We start from the raw sequence: 21,438 nt of genomic DNA, 5'->3' as shown, positions 1-21,438 counted from the left end.
CTTATTTGCACATTTAATAATTCATGTGGATGGCCTATGTGCTTGAGCAATGTAGCATTTGAGATGGAAACACCTGCAATACAAGATTGGTACAGGTTGAACTCCCATCTTACATAGTTCACTGTTTACTAGGGTGTCCAGGCGAAAAAGAAGACCGGGCTCCTGCACCTTTAGTAACTCTGTAAGAGAGGAAATTTCAGCTCAGCAATTACAGAAGTCCCCTTTTTTATACAACTATTAAAGTTTCAGGGTGCTGTCCATGAGGCTGGAACAGCTGGGGGAGAGGAATTCAGGAGAGGAGGAGCAGGTATGGGGAGACTTGAGGAACTCTCTTCTAACCCTCCTTTCTCTCCTCCAAACCACCCTTTGTCAGATGTTTAGTATGGACTTTATGGAAGAAATAGATGCTTAATGTCACATCTCAGAAAATTGATCTCAACAGAAAGGAAACTTTTGAAACAAAATGAGGGGCTGTCAAAGGAAGAGCCCTGCTGGGTCAGATCATGGATCCATCAAGTCTAGCATCCTGCTTCTCACAGTGGCCAACCAGATGCCTGCAGTAAGCCCACAAGAAGGTGCTACCAGGAAGCCCTTTCCTGCCATTTCTTCCCCAAACTGGTATTCTGCCTCTGAAACTGGAGAAGCCATACAGTCATTCTAGCTAATAGTATTTGATAGGCCCCTCCTCTGGAATTTTGTCCAATCCCCTTTTTCTTGTGGCAGTGACTTCCATATGTTACATGTTGTGTGAAGGGCTTCCTTGTCTGGAATCTACTGCAATCAATTTCATGGAGTGACCACAAGTTCTAGTAATGTGGAAGGGAGAGAACTTCCCTAACCTGGTCCCCTCCAGATGTGGTGGACTACAACTCCCATCATTCCTAGCTAGCATGGCCATAACTGTGTAGAAGAGGTATTATACAACTATTAAGGGTAAATGACATCCCCCCTCTTTTGTATCTGACTGCCTTACTTCAGTGGGGCTGCCAAGGAGGAACATACCAGGTAAAAGGCAAATGACATTTGTGATTGAAGTAAAATAAATAGGGAGGGATTCCAGAGAGAGAGAGAGAGAGAGAGAGAATGGGTGGATGGGAAGGATTCAATTCCTATTTCTCCCCCATCTTCCTTAGTCACTGAGTTTGCTTTTAGAAGAATAAGTGTGGTTGAAGTTTCCTTACAGCTGTTCATTGCCAGCAGACTACTCATTGCTGTGGCATGCCTGTCCCAGTCTGTACAGCTAACACGCACTGCGTATTTTTCCACTTCTCATTGAACTAAAACTTGCTTTGACTTGCAGAAACCTTATCCTACAATCAGATCAGACTAGGCTTAATGTGCAGTTGCTGTAGCAAAGGCTTAAACCCCCTGGAAAAGTATTTTGAAAAGCTCTACAACTGCATAATGTTTAGTGGAATCGGGGCAGGAGGCACAACCCCCATGACTAACTGCATGGCTAAGTTTTCCCTTATAAGGAAGAGGGGAGAGAGGGCAGACATCTGTTTTCTGTTATGTTAGCTTAGTCTTTGATGTCGCTGATTTTACTGAAGCTTTTTATAAACAACAGCACCATTTCTTTACAAAATGTTGAAAGTGTAATAGCTGAAGAATATGGTCTTTTGCTGCTATGTATTTAGAATACATTCTCATGTTAGAGGAAGTAAGTTGCACCACCAAAGTCTGTGTGAAGTGCTTGTATTCCCTATGTGGGAGGAGAGATTTCACATTTTTTCCAGACATCAAATTGTTTGGTAACCTAGCAACTAAGGAGAAAAGTGGTAGGCCAGTTTTTATTATTTAAGAAACCTGGCAATACTCCAGTGAGGAATATAGATTTGCAGCTAACATCTGCAGTTCTTGCGCAGCCCTGGTCCTATGTTTACTCCAGTGTAAGTCCCACTGCATTTAATAGGACTTGTTGCTAAATAAGTATGCATAGGATTGCAGCCTTAGATTTGTACACAGATCCAACTGAAAATAATTTTCAATTCTTTCTGCCATATATATTTAATAAGAAATCCTGATCTGACATTATGAGTGTCACCACGCAGGGGGAAATCACATTTGTTTCCATCACTTCTCCGCCCACGCGTTTGTCCCTCATTACTTCCTCTTTTAAAAGAGGAAGTAATCAACTTGCACGTGGCCCATTCAGTGGGCTGTTTTGATCCCGCTGCTTCTCCTGCACTGAGCAGGAGATAGCGGCAACATCCATATTTAATAATAAGTCGGACTTACTGGGTTGGGGTTTTTTTGTGGCATGAAGAAGGCTGGAAGGGGCGGGAGGCACGTGGGAGGCAGATGACATCATGAGAGGGACATGCGAAAATCCATGAGTGCCCAGTAACAAGTGTGTAATAAAACACTCATCTGATGGAACATAAGAACATAAGAAGAGCCATGCTGGATCAGACCAAGGGTCCATCTAATCCAGAACTCTGTTCACACAGTGGCCACCCAGCCATCTACCAGGGATGAACAAGCAGGACATGGTGCAACAGCACCCTTCCACCCATGTTCCCCAGCAACTGGTGCATACAGACTTACTGCCTCTGATACTGGAGGTAGCAGAGAGTCATTAGGACTAGTAGCCATTGATAGCCTTTGCCTCCAGGAATTTATCCAACCCCTTTTTTAAAGCCATCCAAAGTGGTGGCCATTACTACATCCTGTGGTGTTGAGCTCCAGAATTTAACTATGCACTGTGTGAAGAAGTACTTCCTTTTATTTGTCCTGAATCTCCCACCAGCCAGCTTCAAGGGATGACCCTGGGTTTTAGTATTCTCAGAGAGGGAGAAAAATGTCTCCCTATCCACATTCTCCATACCATGCATAATTTTGTACACCTCTATCATCTCCCCTTAGCTTCCTTTTTTCCAAGCTTAACAATCCCAGTTGATGTAACCTTCCCTCATAGGGGAGATGCTCCAGCCCCTTAATCGTTTTAGTTGCCCTTTTCTGCACTTTTTCCAGCTCTATAATATCCTTTTTAGGTGTGGTGACCAGAACTGTACACAGTATTCTAAGTGTGGTCGCACCATCGATTTGTATAAGGGCAGTTTGATACTGGTCGTTTTATTCTCAATTCCTTTTCTTATAATGCCTAACATGGAGTTCTTTATATCTTCTAGGGGGATGTAGGCTGTTGGGGAAAGATCTATGCAGTGGAGACTGAAAACCCGCTCCACTCAAAAGAATGGGGAATGGAGCAGGGCTGGCTTATCACATTTTGAACAGTGATGCAGTGGACCCAGGGTTCACACAGGGACACAGTGCTGGCACTTCTTTTTATTAGTGGGGATGCTGACATCATCTGCAACCCCGCTCTGAATTCCCTGTGCCCTCTGAGCTTGGCTGCAGTTCTCACAGTGGCTGGGGGGGAATTAATTTTCTCAACAACAATATATTATTGCCTGCAATGCAATGCAATGCAAAGTATTTTGGGGTTGCTTGGTTGTGAATGGGCAATTAAGACCCATGAGCTTTACGGAAGACCTTCTTCTGGTGGAGATGAAAACTGCTAGAACTCTTTTCTTGCTATGGAGCCACACAGCTGCTTGAATCTTTGGACTTTCCTTGGCTATAGGGACTAGTATAATGAATGCCTGCGCTTCAGAAGGTACCACTACACCACCACTTTTGAAGTAATACACATTGCTCCCTAAAGAGCTCTCTTCTATAAAACCAATTGTGTCCCTGTACTTCTGAGCCCATGCCCTTCTCAGCACAATTCACAGTCACTAGGCCCACGTGGCATTGATCTGAATACAGAACATGAGCCTAACGGGAGCCTGTTTTCTATTCGCTCTAATAAGGGCTGGTTTTAGTGCAATCCTTTGTCATCGTCAACCACGTGGAAAATAGCAGGGTGAATGGGAGAGGCCTATGCTATTGCTGTCCTCAATGCCAGCACCAGGTTTTTGAGGGTGAGGCAACCTCAATGGGGGCCTTCCCTCAGTGACATTCTCACGACCATTTCCACCTGCTCCTCTTCTTCCTCATCCTCTTTCTCCTCATTGCTACCCCTTGATTGCTTGGCAGGCACAGAGCCAAGGAGTAATAAAGGCTGTGGCATCTACTTCTCCTTCTTCTCACCACCGTTGTCTGAGCTAGAGAAAGAGGCAGGTGAACAAAAAGTCTGCAATAATGAAGTGAAAGAGCAAGTATTGTCACTAGACCCCTGCCTGGGTGTGAGGCCTTGGCAGGAGCCTGACCATGCATATTTTTGATGCTGGCCCTGGCTGTCCATATGAATTACTTACCTGGGATATTCTCCTACTTGTTTAATGTCACAGGCTGCAGGAGGTAGGAGGAAAACATTTTGCCTGACAACATGAGGCAGCAGGAGTAGGCACATGTTGGTACAAGGTGCCGTAGTTTAAATCAGATTTCCACAGGGCTCTCTAGATCTTTTGGATGACAAATCTCGTCATTCTAGATCATTGTCTATGGTGACTGGGATTGCCGAGAGTTGTAGTCCAAAACATCTAGAGGGTATCAGGTTTGGGCAGGCTGGTTTAAATTCAGCCTGTTTGAAATGGACAAAATCTTTTGAGAATGAAAATCTCGTAAAATGAACATTGCTAATGCCACTTATAGCTAGGGGTGGCCATTGTGGAGAAATCTGGCCCTTTGGGGGCTTGCTGGATTTCCCTGGAGCCCTGGCTTGGCTTGCATTTGTGAGCCGAGCTGTGGGCTTTCCCCAAAAAACTGGGAAATAAGGAGGGAGGGAGGAGGAATGAAAATCCATGAGTTGGCCTAGCTCAATGAGCATAGATCCAAAGGGACTGAGCTGATAAAAGCTTGGCAAACTTTGCTCCCTAGACGGATTCCTCCAACATCTCTATTTATAGCCAGAATTTTGTACTGAGCGGTTATCATCCTCTTCTTCCTACTTGTTTTGTCATGATGGTTCTGTTATTTATTTGTTTATTTATTATTTAAAAGAGTTTAAAGTTGCCTTTCAGGGTGTGCTGCCCTCTCAAGGTGGCTTAGAAGGTTATGAACACTTGAAAATACAATTACAGTTTAAAGACATACACATGGAGTTGCAGCTAAATTGTTTAAAACAGCAAATGCAGTCCAAAATAAATGACTGGAAGCCAGACTAGAATGGAACTAAATATGATTCATCCAAAGCTGCCCGGAGTTGGCATGATTCACTCGTTTCTTGCTCAGATATGGTAGCCTTGAAACAGGGCACTAATTCCCCATAGCCAAGAGATCCAGACGTGGCTTCTGCACCAGTGGCTTCATGACTACTCCCTCATTCAGGACCACCAGAACTACTGTGCCCATTAATGAGGCATTGACCACATCCGATAATCCATATTTTAAGCCCATTCCTGGCAGATTCCATTAGCCAGAAGGTGCAAGGGTCTAAAAAGCAAGTGGTAGGCCTCAGTCCTCCAAGCAGTTTGTCAACATCCTCAGGCCTCACAAGCTGAAAATTATCCAGAAAAACAGGACCAAACAGTGCTATGGGTACATCCATCTCTGTTTGCATCAAAACCGTGGCATCCAAGTCAGAGCAGGTATGAACAATTTTATTGGCAAAATGTAATGCAAATAAATCACAACGGGTCTTTGAAGGTTCCACAACTTGCTGACCCATTGTCCAGATGCAACGGTGGTGGAAATAAGCTTCCCCTTCCTCCTGCCACCATCATGACCACAGCATCGGCCCATATTTGCTTTGAGTCTTCTGCCACCTGCATCCTAGCTGTTGACCTTGCTGCTTCATCACTTGTGGCTCCTCAGCATGCCAAGAAGCCAATGTGACTCTATGGTTTGACCGAGGACATTTATTATTTTCAACAGGTTTACAAGAATGCAACTATTATGCTAGACACTGTTTTAAACCAACTGCCCAGCCTGGAATATGATAGATAAATCAATCCTGCCTATGCATAATCTAGAGCATGCAGCTACAGGGCAAAGGGGACACGAGCTGATTAGCAGGAAGGAAAATAGGTTAGAAGTTACTGGCGCAGTGATTGCCTCAGACCGATGAGTATCAAGCAGAATAAGTGGCAGGGAAGGGACAAATGTGAGGCCCAACACATTGCAAGCCGAATAAAACAAGGCTATACAAAATATACCCTTTAAGGAAGAGTTTATTCTTTTCTGTGAGGAATAAGCTGTGTTTATTAGATAGGCTGTGTTTATTAGATAAAGGCCTTAAAGTCTTTTTTTTTTCTTCCTTAAATCGTAAAAGCAGTTTTCCTGAAGAACAGTTTCTGAAACAAATGGACATACACAACTCTGGAATGCAGCTGACAGTGCAATCCTATACATTTCTACTTAGAAATAAGTCCCATTGAGTTTGATGGGGCGTGCTCCTAAGTAAGCAAGGATAAGATCACAGCTTTAAAAGAATTTCCTTGAAATAGCTGCTGCTCTTGGAGCCCTAGGGGAAAGCTATATCTAAAGTAGTTAGTTTCAAACCAGGGAAGGATCAATCTATCCATTTTTCCAACGTTATGTATGTTTCCACACAAGTTTGCAGGGTTTTTTTTTAAAAAAAATCTACTAAAAATGTTGCACTTTTAATGTGGATTTCTCCTAACTGAAGAATATAAGCACTTTTGTATTCATTTTGCTTAATATACTTTTTTTTTGCAAACAGTTCCACCTTATATAATGCATTTGTACATTATTTTCACTAATAAACACATTTTTGTGCCCATTTCCCCCTTAATATATGTTTTTGTATGCATTTTTTTGATTGCAAAACTGTATTTCAAAATTTGGAAAAGAGCAAGGATAACTGCATTTCAGTTCAAACTGAATTAATTTCTCTCTCATCCCTTGCTAGGACTCCATTCTAGAATTTCATTTTTCAGTATGTTTTTTCCCCTTGTTTGAAGTGGATTCTTAGAAACACAGCCTTTTAAAAGCATAATTAAGTAGCTGTAATTATACTGTAAAATGGAATAAGCAATTGGGTTTCACTTCTGCAGCGGAAAACCAATAGATAAACCTAAGGAAATGCATAATGTGAAGTGAGTCAGTTAATCCAGCCAAACCCAATATATTCCTCTCACTAACCCTCCCCACTTCCTTGTGTACAGTGGCGTGATAAACACTGACAGGAATTTGCATCTTCAAAAATTTCAAACAATCTTCTCCCAAAATGGAAAGAGCAGTTCCTGCTCTGAAAAGGAGGAAGTGAAGCAAGATGTACAAGTTTCTTGAGCATTGAGAAATAGCTTGACTCAGTTCTGTGATTCGGAGGCCAGTTTAGAAAAAAAGCCACTTCTACCTTCTGGGCTTGTTCAGAAGGCAACTGTCCTGTCCCCCATCTATATGACAACGGGATTGCTCCTCATTGAATATAAAACTGAATTTTCATTGATTCGAATCTAGGTAACGAGCGTCACACTGCAACAGCAACAGCGATTTATCTCCTGAATTTTTTTTGAAGTATAGTTATTAATGCGTACCTGCACATTATCACATTATTGCACATATGATGCTATGGAGTATAGACTAGTGAAGCTATAAATTTTATCTGCGGAACTCTGCAAATTCATAGATGAGGAAAACTGAGAGCTTAAAGGAACGAGGCAGTAGAGGATGTGAAAGAGGGACTGAACACATCTCCTTCCTCTCGCTGCCCATTCCCCCCTCTTTGTTTTAATTTTAAAAGCTCCATCTCCAGACATGAAAACGGCAGGAAGGATCGACACAGCCAGAGGACGCGATAGGTGGGAAGGCGGGAAATCAGCCAATCACTTTGTCCTGCCTTCAAAGTTATGCCCATATGTCAAAATACGATTTAACTTCCCCAAGGACACACAACTCTAATGCAGTGCAAACTTAGACATGTGCTTTATGGCGTTAAAAACCCGGCACAGCGACAAATGGGCAGCTGCGTCATGTGTCCTGAAATGCTAATCTGTTGGTTTGTTTTTACTATTTACCAAAATTCACAAATTTCTTCATGCAGAGAATGGAAAGAACCTGAGATTTTAAAAAATGAATGCAAGAAAAAGTGAAACTGGCATACTTCCCCTTACACCTCAAGTGAATGCTATAGAGGATGTGGGCTTCTTTTTTCTTGTATAATTGATATAAATACTAGCTCGATTTGGAGCACTTGAAATGATTTCTCTCTTCACCCCCCACCCCCCATTAAAAACGATTACATCAGTTCTACATCTGTGAATGTGAACATGCTACTGGAAGGCAATGTTCAAAACGATGGAGTCGTCTCATCTGGTTGACAGTTTCAACAACCACACCCTTGTACCTTATGACAGCTCTGTGAGAAGATTCCTAATGAGAATAGTTTTGAAATGTTCCAACTTGTGATTCCATTTCCTCAGAGGATGAGGGCTTCTCTAACCAAATTCAAGTTATGAAATTAATTGAATGTTGCCTACATTTTCAGCAACACTTAAATTCTACGATAATGTAAGCCAGGCCTATATAAAGTGCCTTCTTATCTCATGGGTGTCATGGGCTGAGCCCATGGTCCCTTTAAGAGAACATCTTTTGCTTCATCCCAGGGAGAAGAAAAGTTTCTTGTCTCTGAAAAGGGAGTAGTAGGTCCAAATGCCAAGGCCACGCTGGGTGAGAAGTGCCTGGCATCTGATAATGCCTCCCCAGGCTGGAACCGGGGAGAGTAATAAGTTGCAGCTGTGCAATGTCTGGGAGCATTCACCCCTCCCTTCGGGAGAGGTGTGGGTTGCTATGGGGTTTCTATTGGTCAAGGTGGGTCTGGTGACAAGGGGGTTCCAGAAAGGGATAAAAGGCTTAGGCACCTAAGGGTCCGGCCTCTTTCCTGTGGGTATTAGGAGTCCAGCGTGTGCGTGGTAAGTTAGGGCATCCAGGCCGGACCAGCTGGATGGCGGAGGCTCCACGCGGCTGCTGAGGGAAGGAGTTTAGCTTGAGTGGCGAAAAGCAAAGTCGGGGTGAGCAGCAAAGGTTGAGTCATAGAAATTAGGTGTTTGTTTTATTTTAGATTAGGTTTGGGTACAATTTTGGGGCAAGGGACCTTGCTGGAGTAACGGCTGGTGGGGGTGGTTAAGCGGGGAGCGAGTGTGAAGTTTGTTAAGCTTGAGCATTTGAGAGGGAAGAGTGTTAGTCTCTGCTGTTTATGTGTGTTATTCCTTTGTTCGTGTTCTTCCCCCAAACCTCTTAAGTGTTAATCCTAATGTTTGGACCCTTATAGAAGTGTGTGTGTAAAGAATAAAAGCCTTTTGGTCCATATTCTGCATTGTGGTGTGGTTTCCTTGAGAACCTAGACTGTAAGGGGTTAACAAGCGGCAGCGAAGGGGCGTGTGTCTGGGCTGGCTGAGTCAGACCCCCCTTCTCCGCCGGGGAATTGTTAAAGCCAAACAGAGCAATTCCATTACAATGGGTATTAGGGTTTTCTTAGAACAGCTTTTCCCCAACCTGGTGCCCTCCAGATGTTTAGGACTGCAATTCCCATCACTCTCAGCTAGCATGGCCAGTGATATAAATCTGCTACTTTGAGCTTTACGCTTCCTGCATCTGATGAAGTTGAAGGTGGCTACAAAAGCTTATGCCAGAATAAGTGTGTTTGTCTTTAAGGTTCCATAAATCTCTGTTGTTTTTTCTGCAACAGATGGCTACCTTTGTGGAAATTGTACCAATATGCATGATGTGTCTTGCAGAGAACAAAAGGATGGGTCTCGGTACTGAGGAGCTTGCAATCGATAACTGAAATAGAGACACAACACAGAAATGGAAAGGAAGTGGAATAAACAGGGAATACAGATGGGGCCATATGCATGTTCAACAGTGACTTTTAACAATCAACATGTTTTTTTTCTCAAGGGCATCGGACACGAACTGGCAACTGATCAAAGGAAAGGACTTCTCTTTATTTAGTGCTTTAAGCATACACTTGGGGTAACTTCCCTCTTGCCTTTCAGGTTAATTGGCACAGCATCAGTTGCACTCAAGGAACTGGTAGGCACCCAGAGTAGATCACTTCCATACAAGCTTGTTCCCCTGCTAAATGAAAAAGGACTGGACTCTGGAGTGAGTAACTTCCTTATTTGTATTGTTTTACTGGATAAAATCTTCAAACAGCATAGGAAACATGTGACCAATGTATCTGCATAGGAAAGCTGCAAAGATTGGTAAAAATGTTACACAGAGAGAGAGAGAGAGAGAGAGAGCTCCATCACACCAGCGGTGTGATCCCATATCTGGGATCTGGTTTTGCAGCACGGGACTCACATGACGTCGGCCCTGTCCCGCACCCATTTCACCTCTTTTCCTTTGTTTTGCATATTAGTTTGGTGCTGGGGGGGGGGGGGAAGTCTGGATTACTTTCCTCAAGTGACTTTAATGTGCCCTTAAGCCTCCGTGTATGCTGTCCCCTGGCTTTTTCCTTTGTTGGGTGTGTGTGCTTTGAATGGAGTCTTGCTGACAAAAGGGGAGGGCAGGGCGGTTTTCCTCCGTCAGCATTCAGTGTCCAATGTTCGAATGAATGAACTTTTTACTGCTCCAACCCCACTTTCCTTGCCCACAGCTCCCTCATTTTTAAAAATAAGGAGAAGAAATTTGGGACCTTAAGAGCTTTTAAGTAGAGCTTTCAGCATGCCAAGTTTGAATCAGATTGGTTCATCCCTTGATTTTTTAGGAATTTTAAATCCCCCCTTAAACCATTTCCCTGATACTCCACCAATGCGAAATTCCACCTCCTTGCATTTGCGAAGGATCTATTTTCTTTTACTTCGATCATGCAAAGCTGTGCCTCTCCAGTTCATAAAATAGAGATCTGCTGGTTCCCTTACTCAAGAGTAAATCCCATTGATTTCAACTGCATTTTCATCCAAATCTTACTAAAATCTGATACATGCTTACTTTTGAGTAAACCCCATTGAACATAGAGATACTTACTTCTGAGTAAGCACTTTTAATAGTGTGGTCACTCAGAAGCTTTGTTTTAAAGTCTAAAACAGCACACTGTGCTTTGCAACCCTATGCTTACTTCTGAGCTCATGCCCACCAGTCTGGTACAAAGCCCTTGCATGAACTGAAGTAGGTTTTTAGATCCTGGGCAACATATGTGATTTTTCTTTTCTTTTAATTTAGGCAACTATTGACTTGGTGGTAGGATATGAACCACCCGCTGGACCACCAAATCCAAATGACCCAGGCGGAACAAATGCACAAGGCACTGAAGGTATGTCGTAACTTTTCAGAATCCTCTCTGTCCTCCCACAAGGTTTTTTTTAAAGTACCAGGCAAAGATTAGTTAGAATTATCCACCAGAAAGATAAGCATGTTTGAACATGGGTTAGTGTTACATGCAAGAACTTGTATACTACCCTGTCCCCTTTCCTCATCTGATGCAGCTATGAGGAGTTTGGAAGCATCTCTGATGTTTAAGCTAACTAGAAATATCCATTACATCTGAACTCAGGGGTGTGTGGGGGACTCTAATTAATTTAAACTCTGATTAGTGAACAAATCAGGCCCATAAACCATGGTTTAATATTGGATTGTTTGAACTAACCATAGTTTATAGTAATCATAGTTCCCCTGAGCCTGGGCGTAACAAGGAACGCTGGCCAGTTTAAAAGCGGAAGTGCATACTTCTGTTATCCTTGTGACTGTGCCGGAGAAGGAGGGAGTGGTGTTGGGGAAATGCGTGAGCACAAGGCTTCTGCAGGCTAATGCATGTAATGCTACATCATAAGTTTAGCATTACATTTGAAATGGTCCAATGACACAAAAAAGATTATCTTAAGTTATTTTTAAGGTGGTCCTCCTGCCCTATACAGGACACATGATAGATGCTGGTGTGTTTGTGTAAACCTCTGCCTGACCTAGTCATATATAACTACAAGGTGGGGTCCAATATTTGCAGCAAAAGGGGCATATGGATGAAGGGAAGGGATCCTTCCCTCCAGCGGTGTAGTGGAACCTGGGCTCATAGGGACAGAGTATCTGCACTTTTTTTATTAGCAGAGACAATGATGTCACCTGCCACCTGGCTCAGAATTCACTGCTTCCCTCTGATCTTAGCTGCAATCTTCTCAGTAGCTGGGGCAGGGCAGGGGGATGAATTTTCTCAGCAATTTATAGTTTTGAGCTGTTCCTGTTGTGGTTTGGTCTTGAATGGGCAAAAGACCCCATCATGTTACAAAAGCCCTGCTCCTGGTGGAGATAAAAGTGCTAGAACTGGTTTGTTGATATGGGTCAACACTGCCTGGATTTTTGGACCCTCCTTGGGGGCGTGGCTGTGGGAGCTGTCATGATGAGCACCTGCATTTTAAAATTTACCACTACCTCATTGCTTCCCTCATCTCACAGCCCTTTTCCTCAGACATTTTTCCTCAACAGAGCTGAGCTTGGCCAAGTAGAAAAGCACATGTGAGGATGGACAGCCTGTGATTGGCTACGAGTAGGCGGAGGGGCCTCTGTGACCTTTTTGCTGTTAAAATTACATGCAGACATTCTGCTGCCTCCCCCTTTCTATATGACACCGTATAAATTAGTAGGCCTGTGCAAGCCTCAGGCTGCGGATTCGGAAATCCAAATCACGGAGGCCATTTGATGGTGGATGCACCATTTTCTTGCACAGGCATGCAGTGCCTGGGAGGGCTGTACTTACCAGGGCCCAAGAACAGAGTGAATAGATGAATTTGCTGCCGCGATCGCCTGCTGCCCAGGACGATCGGCCGCTGATGCCACAATCTGGAAGACTCCATTGACCCTGAAAGGGTTCACATGACTTCTACAGGTGCCCTGCATGCAGGAGGCTGCATGACGCCTGCGGAAGTCATGTGGACCCCTTCGGGTCAATGGAATCTTCCAAATTGTGGTGGCAGTGGCCAATCGTCCTGGTCAGCGGCCATTCATCCTGGGAAGCTGGGGATCATGCTGGGAAGCTGGTGATCATGCAGAAGAGCTGGCGATGGCAGCAGCGAATTTATCTATTCCCTGTGTTCTTGGGCCCTGGTAAGTACAGCCCTGCCAGGCACTGCATGCTGGGAGTTGTAGGCTGTATGGGGGCCTAGGCCTGTACAAGAAAATGGCCTCTGGGATTTGGATTTCTGAATCCGAGGCTTGCACAGGCCTATAAATTATGCACAGTTGTGGAGAAAGTGGATAGGAAAACAATACCAGAACCCGGGGTCATCCCTTGAAGCTTATTGGTGAATGATTCAGAACAGATAAAAGCAAATACTTCTTCACATAGTTTAACTACACATAGTTAAACTACGGAATTCACTACCGCAAGACATAGTGATAGCCACTAATTTAGATGGCTTTAACACAAGGTTAGACAAATTCCTGGAGGAGAAGGCTATCAAGGGCTACTAATCCTGATGCATTTATGCTACTTTCAGTATCAGAGGCAGTAAGCCTATGTACACCAGTTGCTGGGGAACATGGAGAGGAGGGTGCTGTTACACTTATGTCCTGCTTATGGGTTCCTGGTCAACAACAGATTGGCAACTGTGTGAACAGAATGCTGGACTAAATAGAGCATTGGTCTGATCCAACATGGCTCTTCTTATGTTCTTCTGTTATGTTCTTATGACTGGGATTTAAACAAACAGGTTTGCCATGCTACTTGGCCCTTTATTGTTATGTGTTTATGATGTAAGTGCTGTTTGGACTTCGAATAGTAAGGATGGTAAGTGGTTAATTCTGTTTGGGATGGGGAGTGAGTGCATGGAATTTTGGAGTGGATGCTGATTGGCTGTGAGGTTCAAGTGTGTGACAGCAGTTAGAAGCAGTTGAGAGTTGTGTCTGGAGAGTTGACAGAGGGAGAGAGGATCTGGGTTTGTCTGCTGAAAGAGTTTAGATCAAAGGAGGACCAAATGTTTTATTGTTTTGGGGAAAGAGGGAACAAGGGGAGATAGATTTGACTAGTGGGTAGAGTAGGCAAGGATGCATGAGATATTGTGTATTGTAACAAACTATTGTAACAAATGAAACCACATGAACTTATTTATTGTTAAATAAAAATTATTTTGTTTCATAAACTGGATTGGATTCCTAAAGTACCTGAAGTAAGGTACTGGGAGATGTGGTGGCAGTGGTGAAGTAAAAGAGTGAATAGAGTGGAGCACAGAGTGCTGGGCTGGTTGCTGTGGGGTCAAGAATGGTCAGTGAAACACAGAACCAGTGAGCAGCAATATTCCGACTGGGTCCATGGTTGGGATCCTTTATAGAAAGAGGTAAAAAGGAGACCCAAAGGGAGCGGTCCTGACACACGCTCCTTGGCCATTTGCCTTCGCCTCACAATTGCTGCTTAAAGGTATGAAAGAGGCTAGTCACTTTCACCTCACACCTCTGTAAATCATGTTAATGCCTAAAGCTCTCAGTTCCAGTAAATATTGCCCAAGACAGTTGCTGTTATGATTTAAAGCCTCTCCCAAATGTTAGCTGTTTATGTCATAAAAACTGATTTGTTAGTTTTCAAAAAAAGTGCTGTACAATTATACTGCCTTAACTCCCAGGTAAGAATGGAGATTCTTATTAGCAATAAATACGCTTAAAGGCTAGGGTGTAACCTTCCCCTAAGCTACAAAAACTTGTTCCTCCAGTTTTCATGAGGGAAGGTCACCTTGAAACTTTAAATTGTATTGTAAAAAGTGAATCTACCAGGCTCTTATGGTGTTTTTTTTTTAACCAGGCATGGAACAGGCTGTAAGGTAGGAGCTGAGTGTAAACAAAGGAAAAGTTTGATTAATTTCCTCAAAACCAGAATAATAGTTTATGCAAAATTTAGCCCTTTGGCACAGAATTTCTTATATATATTCCACTTTTACAGCACAACATGCAACCCCAGCTTTTGTAGTTTGAAGTAGTGCAGTGTATGAACAGTTTTATCATTTGATCAGCTATTTGTTTAGGCTAAGAAGTTATAAGTCAGACACCTGTATCTTTATAAACAGGTGCTCAGGTGTTTGTTTTTTTAAAACAATTTGCTTTCTGATTGATGGAGAATCTGAAGATGGAAGATACTTTGAGAGAAAGTAATCACAAAACTGTAAAGTTTGAGTTCAGCTTTGAAACAGTTTAGTACTGGTTACTATTTTTCCCCCCAGAATCCTCTATTTAGGAAGCACATGTATTGGCACTATGGTAGACACCCCTTTGCGATGTCACTATCTGTGGTAAAGTTTTGCAATTCACATTTCTGAAGATTAACCAAATATTATTTCGCCATAGTGAACTTTACAGTTTCAATTCCTGCTTAAAGATGAAACAATATCAGATTTATATCAAAGAGAGAGGATCCTGAAGTAAATTATACTTCTGTGTTGAAGACCAATCTACTCTCATTACTCTACTCTCATTAAGGCTGCAGTCCAATACACAGTTACTTGGCAGTAAGTCCCATTGAACTCAATGGGACTAACTTCTGAGAAGATATGTATCAGATTGTGCTGTAAAATGGTTTCACCTGGAGTGCTGCTGCAATGCTCTTGCAATGCTCTTGCAATTGTCATTCATGCCTGAGAGAGAACTGTAAAATGCTCTCTGGGGGCTGTGTTTGAGTTTGAATACAGTTTGGAAACCATAGTTGGTTCAAAATACAGTTGCCAGATTGTTGACTGGATCCTGCTAGCTAACTAGATCACACCACTCTGCTATTATTTCATCTTATCTGGTTGCCGGTTTGTTTCCAGACCAATTCAAGGTGCTGTTGTTGGCTCTTCTTGTATTCTTAAATGACCTTAGATTGGGTTTTCATGTCATCTTGTATGAACTTACTGGAACCATGAGATCAATATCAGAGACCCTGCTCTGTTTCCCAGCACCATTGGAAGTTTTTAAGGATGCAATCCTATGCATGTTTAGACAAGAAAAAAGTCCTACAAGTTCCAGCAGTTCCCCACACACACATTGTAGGACTTATTTTCTATCTAAACATGCACATGATTGCACCCCAAGTGAACATGAGAAAAAGGGTCTTCTAGTTGTGGGACACACATTGTGGAAAACCCTCCTAAAGGAGGCGCACCCACCATGTGAAGACAAGGCTATTCCAATCAACTTTGGTGTTTGTGTCTGCTAATCAAAAACAGCTGTGTTTTTTTATTGTAATGTGTGAAGCTACTTTTGCTGTAGTTCTGTATAAGGTTTTTTAATTGTCATTTTAATGCATTGATTATAGTGTTTTGGTCTTTGACTTCTTTAAAATTTGTCTGTGAACCATGATGAATATCCTCTTATAGAAAAACAAATAAATAAGTGAGGTTCATGCCTAATTCCACTTTGCAGTACTTTAAACACTTCAAGCAGTCAATATAATTGTGTCTAGGTCAGTGCCACACTATGTAGTTTGAGGTAGGGATTGGCAGATCAGTCTATTACAGTCCCATGTAATTTTTGCATGTGTTCACTCATAAGTCCATTCTGTGGGCAGTATCCAATACTGTTGCTGCAGCCCTTTTGGTTCTATTGTGCCAGCAGGATCCACCACTAATGAAACAGGAAGCTAGTGCTACCTAAGGCAACCCCAAAAATGAGTGGAAACACTCATTTCCAGAATGGAATGGGTCAACAGAGCTCCCTTCTACAAGTTCTGCTGACCTGCCCAGGTCAGGAAACAACTGTTTCTGCTTGTTTCTGTTTACCTCAGGATCTGTTAGCTTCATGTTACGCTAGTTGTGGTTCCTGCAGGTGAAATGGGCAGTGTTCGATACTTCTCAAGATAATTTCTGCATTAATCTGCAGCAATTAAAAAATTCTATACAACTATTCACATTTAAATAGCTTTTAAAACACATTTCTCTCAAATTATGTATTTCTGAATGTATTTGATAAACAGCTGACAACAGCATTCAGAATAGTGCAAATATGGTGGATAGGTAAGTTCTATGTGCACATTAGTCAAGCAATTGCAGATCAGATCAATTTGTACAAAAAATTGAATTCCTCAAGCATCTCAGATTTGAAGAAATAATATCTATGTATGCATTGCTTTTCCTGTTAGGGCCTCTACTTCCCTTGCTCGGCTTCGTCCATTTTCTTCTGCTGCCCCTTATGCCTGGAACGCTCTTCCAGAACATTTGAGAACTACAAGTTCAACTGCAGCTTTTAAAGCTCAGCTAAAAAATTTTCTTTTTCCTAAAGCTTTTAAAACCTGATTTTGTTCTGACTTTATACTGTTAGTTTTACCCTACCCAGTGCCTGTTTACCCTACCCTGTGCCTGTTTGCTTTCTCTTCCCCTCCTTATTGTTTTATTATGGTTTTATTAGAATGTAAGCCTATGCGGCAGGGTCTTGCTATTTACTGTTTTACTCTGTACAGCACCATGTACATTGATGGTGCTATATAAATAAATAAATAAATAATAATAATAATAATAATAATAATAATAATAATAATAATTTAAGACTTATTTTAAAATTCTATTAACTGTTGAACATCTGGCAGGTAGAAAAACCGTTTAGAAATAATTGCAAGGGGTTCAACGCCATGTTGTTGTCCTTCTTTTAAAAAGGTTGCTTAGTTATCTTTCATAGTCTCAAATAGCATAGATTAAGCCTCCTTGGCATACCTATGACTTTCCTCCTTGGCAGACCTATTTTTCACATTCAAAAGGTTTTGCAAACCTTGCCACCCCCATTCCTCCTCAGAATAGCTTTATAAGCAGGACAATTTTATCATAAGCTGTGGAAGTGAGACTGAGAGACAGCACTCACCAAAGCCCATAGCTGTGATGAGATTTTCTGGTACGCTGTCTATTGGGATTCACCAGCTCTTCCTTCCTAGCTCTCCTGCAAGTAAGGCTACTAAACATACAGATGTGTGTCTTTGATAGATGGAGAAGAAGACAGAGGTGATGAGGATGTACCTGATAACGGAACCGGTGTTCTCCCCCAAAGTGGTCCAAGTGGCACCCGTGAAGCTCAGTTTGCTCATCGTATTACCAAAGGAAAGAAAAGTCGGAGAGTGCTGTCGAACAAACCTCAAGACTTCCAGGTTATAGAACTGCAGGATAATGTATTGTGTGGTATCTATGTACTGCACAATAGGCTAAATGTTGTGCTAGTTTTTAGAATAATTTAAGGCTGCAATACCATGCACGTACCGTTACCTGGGAGTAAGCCCTACCGAATGCAGTGATACTTACTCCTGATTAAAATGCATAGGATTGTATTGTAAATGTCAGCTAGAAGGAAAGCTGATGCATGATAAACAGATTTACTTTTGTGTTTAGGCATCTCCAGACCTTTCAGAGGCTCTTGTTTAAATCTTGGAAGACTCTTTTCCCTGGTGTAAAGGCTTTGGCTCCAGTTCATAATAACAAAGGAGTGGTAGGAGTAAATTGCAGGACTAAGAGTAAAGTCTGGAAATATTTGTCTTTTTTTAAGTACCTAGGCAATATTTGATAAGCTGCTGTGCTAAAAATGAGGATGCAAATCTCTCTAAATAGTCACTAAGTTGTAATGCAGGATTGAAAAAATTGTGCTGCAGAAACATTGGTGGACTACAACTCCCATCACACTTGACCATTGACTATGCTAACTGGCACTGATGGGAATTGTAGTATTGGAAGTTGTAGTCGAAAACATCTGGAGGGCACCAGGTTGAGGAAGGCTGGTTTATACAATGAAAGGCAGCTAATAGATGGAAAACATCACTGATCTAATATCTGCATCTCTCTCTCTCTCTCTCTCTCTCTTTGTGTGTGTGTCAGATTCGTGTTAGGGTCATTGAAGGCCGTCAGTTATATGGGAATAACATAAAGCCAGTTGTAAAAGTACATGTTTGTGGTCAGACACACAGAACAAGAATCAAAAGAGGAAACAATCCCTATTTTGATGAGGTAAGTAGTGTAATGCATCCTTTGCCAGTTGTCTAGGTTAAAGGTGTCTTTTTTTAACCTGAAAAGAAATAGAACTGTTTTAATAATAAAAAGGCCTTTCTTTCTTTAACAACAACAACCAAGTGGGCTAGGCAATTTCAGTAAAAACATTGTAACAAAACTGCAGTGCATGACATAAGTCTAGATGCCTTATTTTATGATAGGTATGGAAACATGTGGACTTTGAAGTAAATTTTATTCTATTTATTTCTTATATTTGTATCCTGCCTTCCAAGGAACCCAAGGCGGCATACATAACCCTCCCCATCCTCTCCATTTTATCCTCACAACAACAACCCGGTGAGGTAGGTTGGGCTGAGAGTCTGTGACTCACCCAAAGTCTCCCAGTGAGCTTCCATGGCCAAAAGGGGACTAGAACCTGGATCTCCTGACTCCCAGTCCAACACTCTAACCATTACACCACTATTGAAATCTATTGGATTTACTTCTAGTTCAACATGATTAGGTCCGAATCATGAATAAATGAGTAAACAGATTGAGAAAAAAAGCAACTAACAGCGCAATCCTATATATGCCTAACTCATACAGAGTTCAATGGACCCTACTCCCTAGTAAATGACCATAGGTTTGTAGCCTAAGATGTTGATTGGATTGGAATAAAAGTCATATGAGCAAAAGGATGTGTGTTGGATTCAAACATTTTTCTTCGTCATGGACAAATTTCCTCATTTCATCTATATTCTTGCTCTCTTGTATTTCTATGAATATTCATATGCAGCTGCATGATTGGAAATAAACTCTTTGCTCAAGCAATGATAAGGCCTTCCATATAAGCAAAAATATATCTTCAAATCAAGTAGTTTAAACTAAAAAAAATGTGTGGATTTATACTCTGATAAAGGTCTTAACATGTTTAGTTGGACTTAATCCCAGGTATGTGGATATAGGGTTGCTGGTTTTATACCAAACTACATGCTATGCTAAACACAACTAGCAGCTCAGTCTTCTTTTAGTTTTTACCCTCTAAGATAAGTGCAGGGGACCCAATCCAAATCTCTCCTGTGTCTGTAATTTTGACCAGAAAAAGTGATCCTTGAAAACTAATGGATCACTTCTTGGCAGCCTAAGTTGCAGGGGTAGTGTCCCCAATCCAGATCATAGCAAGGAGCAAGGTCCCTCTACCCCCATGACCAAGTCCCAATCTTGATTCCATCCCCTTTGCTGCATTAGAGTAAAAAAGAAAGAAAATTTATCTAACTATGCTAGCTATGTCTTTTAAGTAATATGTAGTTTGGCTCTTGGTGTCTGATACAATATTTCACTATTTTTTATTATAGTTTTTATTAATATTTTTCTGAAAACCGTCCTGTGGTTCGGTTGGGCAGAAATGAATGGACTGGAGTTGGATGGATAAATCAGAATGCCAATGAGTTTCTGGGAAGATGGGTGGGATATAAGCGAGATGAACAAATGAAATTGACTTTAAATCAGTGGCACTGAAGAGTTTAGCCATACACTTAAATCTTGTTTGCTTTGATGGAGCTGCAATTAAGGTGTTCTGTGTTGCTCCCACCTTCTTTCTGCAGACTTATTATCTAAGTTATTCTCCCCCACCCACCCCCATTTCTTAACAGATATTTTTCTACAATGTCCACATGACCCCTTCAGAGCTCTTTGATGAAACCATAAGCATTCGGGTAAGGAAAACTCACAATGTTCATTTTAACTGCCTCACTGTTGTTGTGTAAAAGTTTTACATTATTCTGTCCCCTTCATTTGATTATAGGTGTACGACTCCTATTCTTTACGTGCTGACAGTCTAATGGGGGAATTTAAGGTAAGCATTCTTGATGTTCCACCACATGTTCGCTTTGGAACGTTTTTGGTGCTCTGTCGACCCTTTTCCCATTGGAATGTAAACAAACTTTGATATTGGGCAAATAGTGTGAGAGAAGGCGAACACATAGGGGCCAGCTTCACGGACATGGAAGGAGAGCGGATTGTTGTTTTTCTCCGCAGTATGAAGAAATTGGCTTTGCTTCGACAGTGTCACACTGTGGAGCCAGCTGTCCCTAAAACCTGGCTTTTCAGTGCAGGGAAAAAGCATACTTCCGGGGAAGTGGGTGGGGGGCAAGTAGGACCAACATCAATGAGAGGCTTGTTACCCACCCATCTCCAACCTCCTCCACTGCTATAGTTTTATGAATGGAATGGGAAGTAATTAATCCACAATATTGGGTCCCATGGGAGCACCCCCGTAAGCACAAATAAGCCCCGCTCCAAAAAGTATCGCTCCAACCCCTTTTCTCCACTTCTCCCTGCATACAGTGACAGGTGTCTTTGCTGTCCTGCGGCAGACCTCTAATTCGATAAACTGGAAATGTGCAGCTGTGAAATGGCAAAGGAAGGAATAAAAGCTCCCTATTTGTGACTCTGGAAGTGTACACTTTCGGAAATGCAGAAATGTACAAAGGAAAAATAAAAAATTGAGTGGAGTAGAGGCAATGGTTGAAGAGGGAGAAATGGGGTGATAGGGGGGAAACTGCTCCATTTTCCTTGAGAAAGCAAAAATCCCCAGTGATCCTGGACATAGTCTGAAGGCTACTTATGAAAGCACCCCACCAGCTCAATTTTGCCCCTTTCCAGCAAAGTC

General features: G+C 42.1%; 1 protein-coding gene across 1 annotated transcript in view; it reads left to right on the top strand.

The window, feature by feature from the left end:
• Nucleotides 1-21,438, top strand: part of MYOF (myoferlin) — a 111,241-nt gene that overhangs the window by 19,074 nt on the left and 70,729 nt on the right. Inside the window, exons 4-9 of the mRNA XM_063132884.1 lie at nucleotides 9,906-10,014; nucleotides 11,077-11,167; nucleotides 17,778-17,938; nucleotides 18,657-18,785; nucleotides 20,420-20,482; nucleotides 20,572-20,622. Of these exons, the coding sequence (XP_062988954.1) occupies nucleotides 9,906-10,014; nucleotides 11,077-11,167; nucleotides 17,778-17,938; nucleotides 18,657-18,785; nucleotides 20,420-20,482; nucleotides 20,572-20,622 (604 nt within the window). The remainder of the gene's footprint in view (nucleotides 1-9,905; nucleotides 10,015-11,076; nucleotides 11,168-17,777; nucleotides 17,939-18,656; nucleotides 18,786-20,419; nucleotides 20,483-20,571; nucleotides 20,623-21,438) is intronic.

Source organism: Elgaria multicarinata, chromosome 8 (assembly GCF_023053635.1).
Source record: "Elgaria multicarinata webbii isolate HBS135686 ecotype San Diego chromosome 8, rElgMul1.1.pri, whole genome shotgun sequence".
Taxonomy (NCBI): domain Eukaryota; kingdom Metazoa; phylum Chordata; class Lepidosauria; order Squamata; family Anguidae; genus Elgaria; species Elgaria multicarinata.
This window is presented reverse-complemented; position numbering and strand designations above follow the sequence as displayed.